The 10,293-nt window shown below is 35.6% G+C and overlaps 2 protein-coding genes across 2 annotated transcripts in view; both read left to right on the top strand.

The window, feature by feature from the left end:
- The first annotated feature begins 28 nt into the window (after nucleotides 1–28).
- Nucleotides 29–6,345, top strand: LOC135199231 (monomeric sarcosine oxidase-like). The gene is made up of 6 exons (XM_064227104.1): nucleotides 29–141; nucleotides 1,849–2,006; nucleotides 3,022–3,163; nucleotides 4,689–4,872; nucleotides 5,772–5,903; nucleotides 6,156–6,345. The coding sequence occupies exons 2-6, from the start codon at nucleotides 1,884–1,886 to the stop codon at nucleotides 6,343–6,345; spliced, it is 771 nt and encodes a 256-aa protein (XP_064083174.1). The 5' UTR covers nucleotides 29–141; nucleotides 1,849–1,883.
- Nucleotides 6,346–6,914: 569 nt separating this feature from the next.
- The window catches only part of LOC135199193 (E3 ubiquitin-protein ligase TRIM31-like), a 47,858-nt gene continuing 44,479 nt past the window's right edge, over nucleotides 6,915–10,293 (top strand). The window contains exons 1-3 of the mRNA XM_064227073.1: nucleotides 6,915–6,996; nucleotides 7,959–8,105; nucleotides 9,213–9,499. Of these exons, the coding sequence (XP_064083143.1) occupies nucleotides 8,062–8,105; nucleotides 9,213–9,499 (331 nt within the window). The 5' untranslated portion in view covers nucleotides 6,915–6,996; nucleotides 7,959–8,061. The remainder of the gene's footprint in view (nucleotides 6,997–7,958; nucleotides 8,106–9,212; nucleotides 9,500–10,293) is intronic.

Genomic DNA, 10,293 nt, shown 5'->3' with positions numbered 1-10,293 from the left:
GGTAGCAAATTCTTACAATACTTACTAAGGTGGATGTTTATATAAAAAATAACTTATTATTAACCAAAGACGTTAACTAGCAGCAGTGTATATTTAAGTATCACTTGAGAGTGTTGCATAAAATTAAATCTTTCGGGAAAGGTAAACAAAAAGCAATAATGTTTAAGTCTTATTGTTATTGTTACGTTCGCTTCATGTGAAACAACACACGACACGATGAAGTAGTAGTGTGTCATGAAGCCAGTGTAAGTCCTGAGGTGCAAATATTCTTTCATTATTTAGCTTCCTTACTCCTATTGATTACTATAAATTTATACTATTATTCATTAAGTAAGTCATACATGCGGTTAGATTTATTAACAAGACCCGAGTAATAGCGTTGCATAACCATTATCTTCGAATAGTGTGCTTTAAAAATTCACCGGTAGCACAGGCTATAGGCTACCTATGCAAATGTAAATATGACTATCCCTAATTAAAGTGTAATTCGAAATATATTAACTTTTTATGGCAGGATATTAAATCTGGCCTCCGTAACTTGATGCTTCAAGGAGTTTACGACCTTTCTTGTACAATATCCCTTACGGTATTTGTTCCGCCTCCCTTGTATAGTAGGTTAGGTAGGGTATGTTGCACATCTGATTAGGCTAGATAGTCTTAGGATCTAAAAATTACAATGGTCAGAAACTAATGCTTTCACGTACATCAACGTACCAGAAATAGAATTAGCAATGTCAGATGACATACCTATGTTCAGAATGATCTCGGTGAGAGCTGAAAAAACCATGTCTTCAAAATTACTGATGCCTAGTGTAGAAAACGAATATTTAGGAATAAGCAAAAAGTCACAATGGAGAAATTGGCTAGCGCTTTAACTCTAAAGATTGTTGCTAGTCGTTTAATCATATAATATTCATTATGTAAACGGTGTTCGTAGATATTGAATGCTACTTTTGTTTAATTAAAACCTCTGTAGGCTATGTTTAGTTTTTTGACAAAGATCACGAATAACTAAAGGATAGGCTGGAATTACTGACTGACTTCAAAGCAATTAATAATTAAAAATTTAAGAGTGGATATTAGAGTTCCAGTATGCAGAGTATTTTTATTATTTTGACTCAGGTAGGGTATGTTATGGGCATTACAATATATATATATATATATATATATATATATATATATATATATATATATATATATATAATATATATATATATTCTGTGGAAATGTAAACATGTAAATGGCGTTTACACGAAGTAATATACTACAATTAAATCATAGAGATTCAAGAAGTCCCCCTTGTAAAACACATGATTCCATTAAATATGCAATAGACGTGTGTGTGTGTGTGTGTGTGTGTGTATGTATATATATATATATATATATATATATATATATATATATATATATATATATATATATATATATATACGTCTATTGCATATTTAATGGAATCATGAGTCTCATGTTTACATTTCCACAGCATTTTTAAATTATTAAGTAAATAATTATGACGTAATTGACAAAGACTTATAGTTAATAAGAATGGGAGTTTTTTTGTGCTCCTAATGATCACGAATATTTCCAATGGCAATAAAGGCGCAGTCCGGTATAATATTGAACCAAAGTAGAGTATTATCCAGAGAAATATAGCCTTATTTACAGATACAAAAGCCAATTGTTACCCATATATATTAATCCACATGCAATTTTGGCGTATACAAGTATTTGGGTAAGTTTGTCCCATAAGTAGGCTTGATCGAAAGGCCATTGAGTTTCGTCCTTTGTAATAACCGTGTGAATAGCTTAAGCGATTTCGTCTCAGGAACACAAATCTTCTTTTCCCAGCTGGTCGTGAGATAAACTCATTTCAAGAAAAAAAAATGTCTCAAGTGATATACGATTTGGTCATAGTTGGGTCCGGTATGTTTGGATCGGCTGCTGCATATCATGCATCCCAGATCAGTGGAAAATCTGTTTGTCTCGTTGGTCCTCCAGAGCCCAAGGTAAGGTATTATCAGATGAGCGTACTGTATATTATACACCCATTACATTTTAAAATGGTAAAATGTATTCCTTTACCTTTATGACCAAAGGATGTTATCCAAGCCCGGTCTTAAGTATGGAGGCGTTCTGTTCAACAAGGCTGATATTACATAAAAAAAAAAATCCCAATAAGATAGTCGTACTTCGCATACTAATCAGTTGTTTAATGTCAAATGTTAGGTAGGTTGATTCTTACAAATGAACCTTCTGCTTGCATAGTGCACTTTATTTATAAACATAAATTGTTCTCGTTTCACAATAAACCTCGCCGTTTGTATCAGAAGTCTATTATAATGATAGTGACTGTCGGTTACAGAAGTATTTAAACAGCCGGTAATATTTGATTAACAATGATATACTTTTGTGGTTAAATATTTCTGTTGGATTCGATCGTATTTTCACAGTTATAATGAAAGGTTTAAACTGCTTTAATCGTGATTCAGTTGTGAATTAGGAATGAAAGGTTAAAACTGCTTTAATTATGATTCAGTAGTGGATTAGGAATGAAAAGTTTAAATTGCTTAAATCATGATTCATTAGTGGATTAGGAATGAAAGGTTAAAACTGCTTCAATCATGATTCAGTTGTGGATTAGGAATCATGATTCAGTTGTGGATTAGGAATGAAAGGTTTAAATTGCTTTAACCTTGATTCAGTTGTGTGTTAAGAATGAAAGGTTTAAACAGATTTAATCATGATTCAGTTGTGGATTAGGAATTATGATTCAATTGTGGGTTAGGAATGAAAGGTTTAAACTGCTTTAATAATGATTCAGTTGTGGATTAGGTATGAAAGGTTTAAACTGTTTTAATCATAATTCACTTGTGATTTAGGAATGAGAGGTTTAAACTGCTTTAATCATGATTCAGTTGTGGATTAAGAATGAAAGGTTGAAACTTGCTAGCATAGTACCTGCATTTAACATAAAACTTGTTTACTGTAAGGGGATCTTACAATATTTCCACTAATCACAAGAACAGGGAAGACGAAGATAGAGATGTCTTTGGCAGCTGGTATGACGAAGGTAGAATCTGCTGCCAGATAGGTAACTCTCCCACCTGGGCTGCTTTGGCTGTACGATCCATGAAGAGGTACAGACATCTTGAAAACGAATCTGGTTAGTGTTTTCCTTTTGCATGCTTTATCTCTTTAGCACCATAGGGGAGTAGTGCAGTCAGTGGACCTCATGTGGTGTACTGTAGGCATTACTAAAGGTCCTTTGCAGCGTCCCTTCGGCGCCTAGCTGCAACCCCTTTCATTCCTTTTACTGTATCTCCATTCATATTATCTTTCTTCCATCTCACTGTCCACCCGCTATTAACAAATATTTCATATTGCAACTGCGAGGTTTCCTTCCTGTTACACCTTTCAAACTTACCTATTCTCGATTTCCTTTATAGTGCTGAATGATCTCATAGGTCCCAATGCTTGGTCTTTAGCCTAAGCTCTATATATACCAATCCAATAAAAACTGCCTGAAATGCCGTAAGTTGCAAAAGATTTTTTTTTTGTTTGCTATAGTCCGGCAATGTTTGTATACACACACACACACACATATATATATATATATATATATATATATATATATATATATATATATATATATATTAATTTTAGTATTGACATATCAAGACGAAAAAGGTTTTACGAGCTCCCCAGGAACAAGAACCAGTGCTGGCATTTTGTATATGGCTTGCTTATTTCAGGCAGACAGTTCGAAATAGAGTAATAGAAAAAGTAGTGTTTTTTAAAGAGAGTAGTTAAACAGGTTACCGTGATCGTTACATGAAGTTCATGGACTTGGTGAATGTGATTTTGTGTAGCCTATCTGGTAATTTATTTATTTGTATATATATATATATATATATATATATATATATATATATATATATATATATATATATATATACCTATATATACTATATATATATACTATATTATATATATATTTACATGCATGCATACATACATACATACATACATACATACATACATACATATGACTTTTCTTGGAGTTTTAGAGATCACTTGCATGCGATCTTAACTAGACCGTTATTTTTCCGAGCGTCTCACCAGATGGCAGAAGAAGAGATACTTGTATCTTTGTATCTAATATATGTGGAAAGAAGTGACTGTAAATGTAACTTATGTGAACGCATCCAAAGAGGGGATCAGCAGCATAAGAGACACATGGAACTTCCTTTGCTCCTTCTTATGGGATATAAAACAGAAAAAAAGCTTTTAATGATAAAATGGGTTTTAAGGAATTTTAATATGTAGGCTAATAGATGGTATACATAGAGGGTATTAAATGTTAGAAATTGTGGATAATATCTTGTAGCGGATCCGGCCTTGTGTTCTCTTATTATTGTCTTGACAGACGAATGACTTTCCATGCTTCAAAGGTAGTTTATGCCCTTAGTGGTTCAAGTCAGTGAAATACTAGACTTGAATCGCAAGGAAAAACTTTAGATAAGGTATCTGAAATGACATATATATGCTCGCACATTGTTACGAGCGGCGCATGACACGTTGGGCGGGAAGCCAAGTGGCCCTTATAAAAAAAAAATGCGGGAACTTTACGATACGATCTCTTCTTCTTCTTGGTTTCTCTGTTTGTTTCAACTTTCGTTCCTTTTCAGGAATCAGTTTCTACAATGAGGTGGGATTTCTCTCGGTGTTGAAAACTGCCGAAGAACGCAAGGACGCTATGAATAGCGTTCAAGATGACGGAGTGAAAGTTCACGATGTAACTAAAAACTGGAAGTCTCATTTCCCGTTTCTAAACCTACCGGATGACGTCTATGTTTTGTGGGAAAAGGATGTGTGAGTACTGATTGGCCATCGTATGCTAAAACTGACTGCTAGATTTTATTCTCAACGAAAACTAGAGCTTCGTTAAATACAGTATTCCTGTACTACGAAGTTAAAAAATTAACCAATCTGACGCTATAGGTATGCTTATCGATTTTTGGGGTTACCAGACATTTGGTAGTATTGTAAAATTTTTAAGTCTATGGATATTTTACTAATCTGATATAAAACCGGGATTACGTTTGTCCAGTAATATGGTTACAAACCCGGGATCTTGACAGTAGTGACAAAAAAGTTAAAGGATAATCTTACCGAAGAAACAGACTATAGATTTCACGCCAAGCTTTGAAGGCTTTTCATTTGCATAATAATAATCCGATAACAAGTGCGAATTACCTGCTGTTATATTGCTAGGAATTTAAAATTGGACTGTTAGAAGCAAAGGGGTTTAAGATGCTACACGGGAGTTAGGTGCTACATATGTAGAATTTGGTTATCTCCAGAATGAATTCAGCATAATTATACAACTTACCACCTCTTGTGTGTGTGTGTGTGTGTACCGTGTAGTCTAATGCATTAGACACCCATAGGGGGGAGTGTGTCTACGTACATACATATTGGTTATAATATTTTTGTACAATCGCTTTGTATGTGTGTGTACGTATGTGTTCAAGGTCAGTGTGGAAGTGTATGGTTGTATATTGGCTTTAATATTTCCTTTGCCATCAGTGTGTATGCATGTATACTCCTATACTACACTCAGCACGAGTGTGAGTGCGTTCTAACATAGGTGTACTGTTCTGAACACTTTCTTACAAACTCTTGAGTACATGTGCCTCAGCATATTCATTATGAGTATGTGTGAGTGTTCATGCAAAGGTGTAGTACCTGAGGAAGTGAATTTTTCGCAGATCTGGCCACATAAGCCCACGGAAGTTATTAGAAGCCCATCAGAAAGTAGCATCTAGGAATGGTGTCCGGATACTTCCCGAAATCGTGTCCGCCATCAGCCCAGTCAAGTCCTCTCAAACAACGACTCACAGGTGAGGAAGTTCTTTGGTATTTCTTCGTCATTTTCTTGAGAATACGTTTCTTCATATCACAGCACCAGTTTCATTAGATGTGGCATTTTTTTCTTGAAAATTGTGCCTTTAACTTGAGGAAAAACTCTGACAGAGTTATTCAGGGAGTGTATATTAACACAGTCTACCTTGTACAAGTTAGTTGTGAACTTTCCTATATGGAGGATCAGATGGTATTCCTACAGATGTCAGAAGGGATTTTTTTTTTTCCAGATGGGAAATACTCACAGAGGAAGGTAGCGAGTTGCACACGAAGTCTGTACTGGTTTGCGCTGGGGCTTATGCCGGGTTCAAAGGACTCTTCCAGCAGGTCGTCCCGAAAAAGGTACCAGACCTGGAACTCCGGACGCAGACTGTTGCGTATCTACGTATTCCAGAGAAAGAAGCCGAACAATTAAGGTGAGGGAAATTAATATTAAAGGGAAGGAGAAGTCTCCTTTTCCTCCCCGTAGAAGGGTATAGTGTCGTCACTGGGCTGCTGGCATTACTACGTAAATTGTGTTCGTTCTCTTACTATCACTTCTTAGTTCATCTGTGGGTCTTTCTCCCATTTCCACCTGTGTAGTTCCTCGTTGGACGAGTGCTTTTCGCGCTCGGCTACCAATCCGGTGGTCCGAAGTTCGATTCTCGGCTCGGCCGTGCGGAACCAGAGGAATTTATTTCTGGTGATAGAAATTCATTTCTCGATATAATGTGGTTCGGATTCCACAATACGCTGTAGGTCCCGTTGCTAGGCAACCAATTGGTTCTTAGCCACGTAAAGGAATCTAATCCTTCAGGTCAGCCCTTGGAGAGCTGTTAATCAGCTAAGTGGTCTGGTAACACTAAAGATATACTCAACGCAACTTAGACCAATGTACATCATGTCCTTATTTTTCTGAAGCTTTTTACCTTGCTGTCTAACCGCTCTAACTTCCTCTTTTTCACCTAATGAAGCAAAAATAATAATTCATAACTTTATTCATTTTAAGATCGATGCCAACTATGGACGTGGAGTTCCATTTTGACAACCTAGACGGTGCCTACATCTTGCCACCAATATTATATCCTGATGGTGAGTCAAGATTCCTTGCAGATATTAAATATACCCATTTGCAAATTTTGTATTTGTAAGCATTCATAGATGGAAAGTATCGTATATATATGTGTGTATGTGTATGTTTTATGCGACAATAACAAGAAGTAGAGTGAGAGAAGAAAGGTGAACCTTATTTCAAAATAGAGTACAGAAATTTAATAAAGTCTTTACAAAGTGGGAATCTGCACTGATAAAAAATCTCTCTCTCTCTCTCATTCTTACTTTTCACCCTTATTCATTCAAAATAAAGTACAGCAATTGAAGTAAAGTCTTTACAAAGTGGGAATCTGCGATGATGAAATCTCTCTCTCTCTCTCTCTTTTCTCATACTTTTCACCCTTACTCATTCAAAATAAAGTACAGCAATTTTCAGTAAAGTCTTTACAAAGTGGAATCTGCACTGTTTGAATCTCTTCTCTCATCTCTCTCTCTCCTCCTCGGGGGAACTTCTGCTCTCTCCCTCATCTCTCTCTCTCTCTCTCTCTTTTACTTTTCACTCTTATTCATTCAAAACAAAGTACAGAAATTTCAGTAAAGTCTTTACAAAGTGGGAATCTGCACTGATGAAATCAATCTCTCTCTCTCTCTCTCTCTCTCTCTCTCTCTCTCTCTCTCTCTCTCTCTCTCTCTCTCTCTCTCTCTCATTCTTACATTTCACCCTTATTCATTCAAAATAAAGTACAGAAATACAGAAATTTCAGTAAAGTCTTTACAAAGTGGGAATCTGCACCGATAAAATCTCTCTCTCTCTCTCTCTCTCTCTCTCTCTCTCTCTCTCATACTTTTCACCCTTATTCATTCAAAATAAAGTACAGAAATTTAAGTAAAGTCTTTACAACGTGGGAATCTGCGATGATGAAAAATCTCTCTCTCTCTCTCTCTCTCTCTCTCTCTCTCTCTCTCTCTCTCTCTCTCTCATTCTTACTTTTCACCGACAGGCTACTGGTACTTGAAACTGGGCCACTGCAGAATGTACGAGGAAATCAAACGCACTTTACCCGAAGTGTCAAACTGGTTCAGACTCCAGAGCGGTATTCAGGAATGCGTGGAAAAATTGGCAAAATTCATGTGTCACATTTTACCAGGTAAGTTACTTGCAATCTTAGGTGCTCAAGGGTTGCAATATGTCACTGCTTCAATTTTTTTTACTCTGTGTTACAGTCTGTGATGCAAGAACTTCATTAGTATATACATTTTGATTTGCAATCTGAGATGCACAAGTTATGCAGTGTTCCATTGATGAGGTTCTTTGCAATGTTGCAGTCGTTAATGCACGAATTTGACTTTGTTTCAATATCTTATCACATAAGTATGATCTCTGAAGCGCTGTATATCTGCTTTGTTATATTTTGCCATCAATTTTCTATCTTTAGTGTCTGTGTTTAGCTGTTTAGCTTTATTGCAATATCTTGCCAAGACATCATTGTTTGATGCTCACGTTTAACTCTTTTTCAATATTTCATGAATTGAGTTGCAATTTGTTGCACAAGTTTAACTCTGTTTAGATATTTTACTAGGCAGGTGGTCGTGCATAATGTTCATTTTGAGCTATGTTGCAAATTTGCATCAGGGAAGTTGCATTTTGGTGCACAAGTTTAGCTACGTTGCAATAATCACCTTGCAGATTTATACGTTCTCTCTCTCTCTCTCTCTCTCTCTCTCTCTCTCTCTCTCTCTCTCTCTCTCTGTGTGTGCCACGCTTCTAGTAGTAGTAGTAGTAGTAGATTCACATCAACCTGGCATCTGGTGTCTAGCTAGGCCAGTCCCTTACGACGCTCCTGATTGGCTGTTGATAAGCAAATCACAGGGCTGGAAACTCTCAGTCTCTTCCGAGAGTTCACATAGGTAGGATCTATGTTCCACCTCTCCTGAGGGATATACGTCCTTCAAAAGTATCCCTCAGGATAGGTGGAACATGCATCCTACCTGCGTGAACTCTCTCGAGAGACTGAGGGTTTCCAGCCCTGTGATTGGCTTACCAACAGTCAATCAGGAGCGTCGTAAGGGACTGGCCTAGACATCAAATGCACGGTTGATGTGAATCTACTGTAGTAGTAATAGTAGCAGTAGTATTAGTAGTGGTAGTAGGCGGGATATGCCTTTGAAACGGCTCCCTTGCTTGTTCTATTCCTCATTTGTTCGTGTTTGTTCGAGTTTCTTCTCTCTACACATTTCGTAACGAATCGTTCCAGGTCTGGAAGTCGAAGCAGTCACGGGCGACGGGTGTATAACGGCTCACACTCCCGACTACGAGCCCTACATAGACCTGGTAGAAGAAGGCTTCGGAGTCGCCCTGGGGGGCAACGGCTACGGCGCCCAATCGTGCCCGGAGATTGGGCGAATCGCCGCTCGATTGGTCCTCCTTGGGGAGTGGGATTCGGACATTCCGAGGGACAAAGTCAGGATCAAGTGGAAGGAGGAGGTGTCGTCGTCAGATGGGAGGGACTGATTGAAGTGACTAAGCTGGTGATTGTGACAGGTAGATAGGAAAGTCCCTAACTTGTTGAATACTTAATATATATACATTTATACATATATATGTATATGTACTGTATATATACACATATACATACATACATACATACATTATGTACATGTACAATATATGTACTGTATATATACATTATATATATATATATATACACCTCCATATATACAATATAGAGGTAGTATATATATATATGATGATATGTATATACATACATATATATATATATACATATATCTATATGTATATATCTATATATATATATATATATAATATATATATATATATAGATATATACCTATATATATAGTATATATATATATATATATATATATCTATATATATATATATATATATATATATCTATATATATATAGAGATATATATATATATCTCTATATAATATAGAATAAACGTTGGCCTATTTGATGTCGTTTTTGTGGTGGACCCTGCTGTATGCTTTTATATAAGTCTTCACCTGGAATCCGTATATATCTATAATATAATATAATATATATATATTATATAATATAAGTATATATCCATATAATATATAATACCATGTAAATGTAATTATAAGAGTTATATATATATAGATATATATAGATATATATTATCATTATATATAGATATATCCAGATATATATCCATAATATATATATATTATATACTATATATATACTATAGATAATTATATATATATATCCGATATATATATAATATATAATATTTAATATATATATATATATATATATATATCTATATTATATATATTTCAGCACCAT

The sequence above is a fragment of the Macrobrachium nipponense genome, chromosome 23 (genome assembly GCF_015104395.2).
Source record: "Macrobrachium nipponense isolate FS-2020 chromosome 23, ASM1510439v2, whole genome shotgun sequence".
NCBI lineage: Eukaryota > Metazoa > Arthropoda > Malacostraca > Decapoda > Palaemonidae > Macrobrachium > Macrobrachium nipponense.
This window is presented reverse-complemented; position numbering and strand designations above follow the sequence as displayed.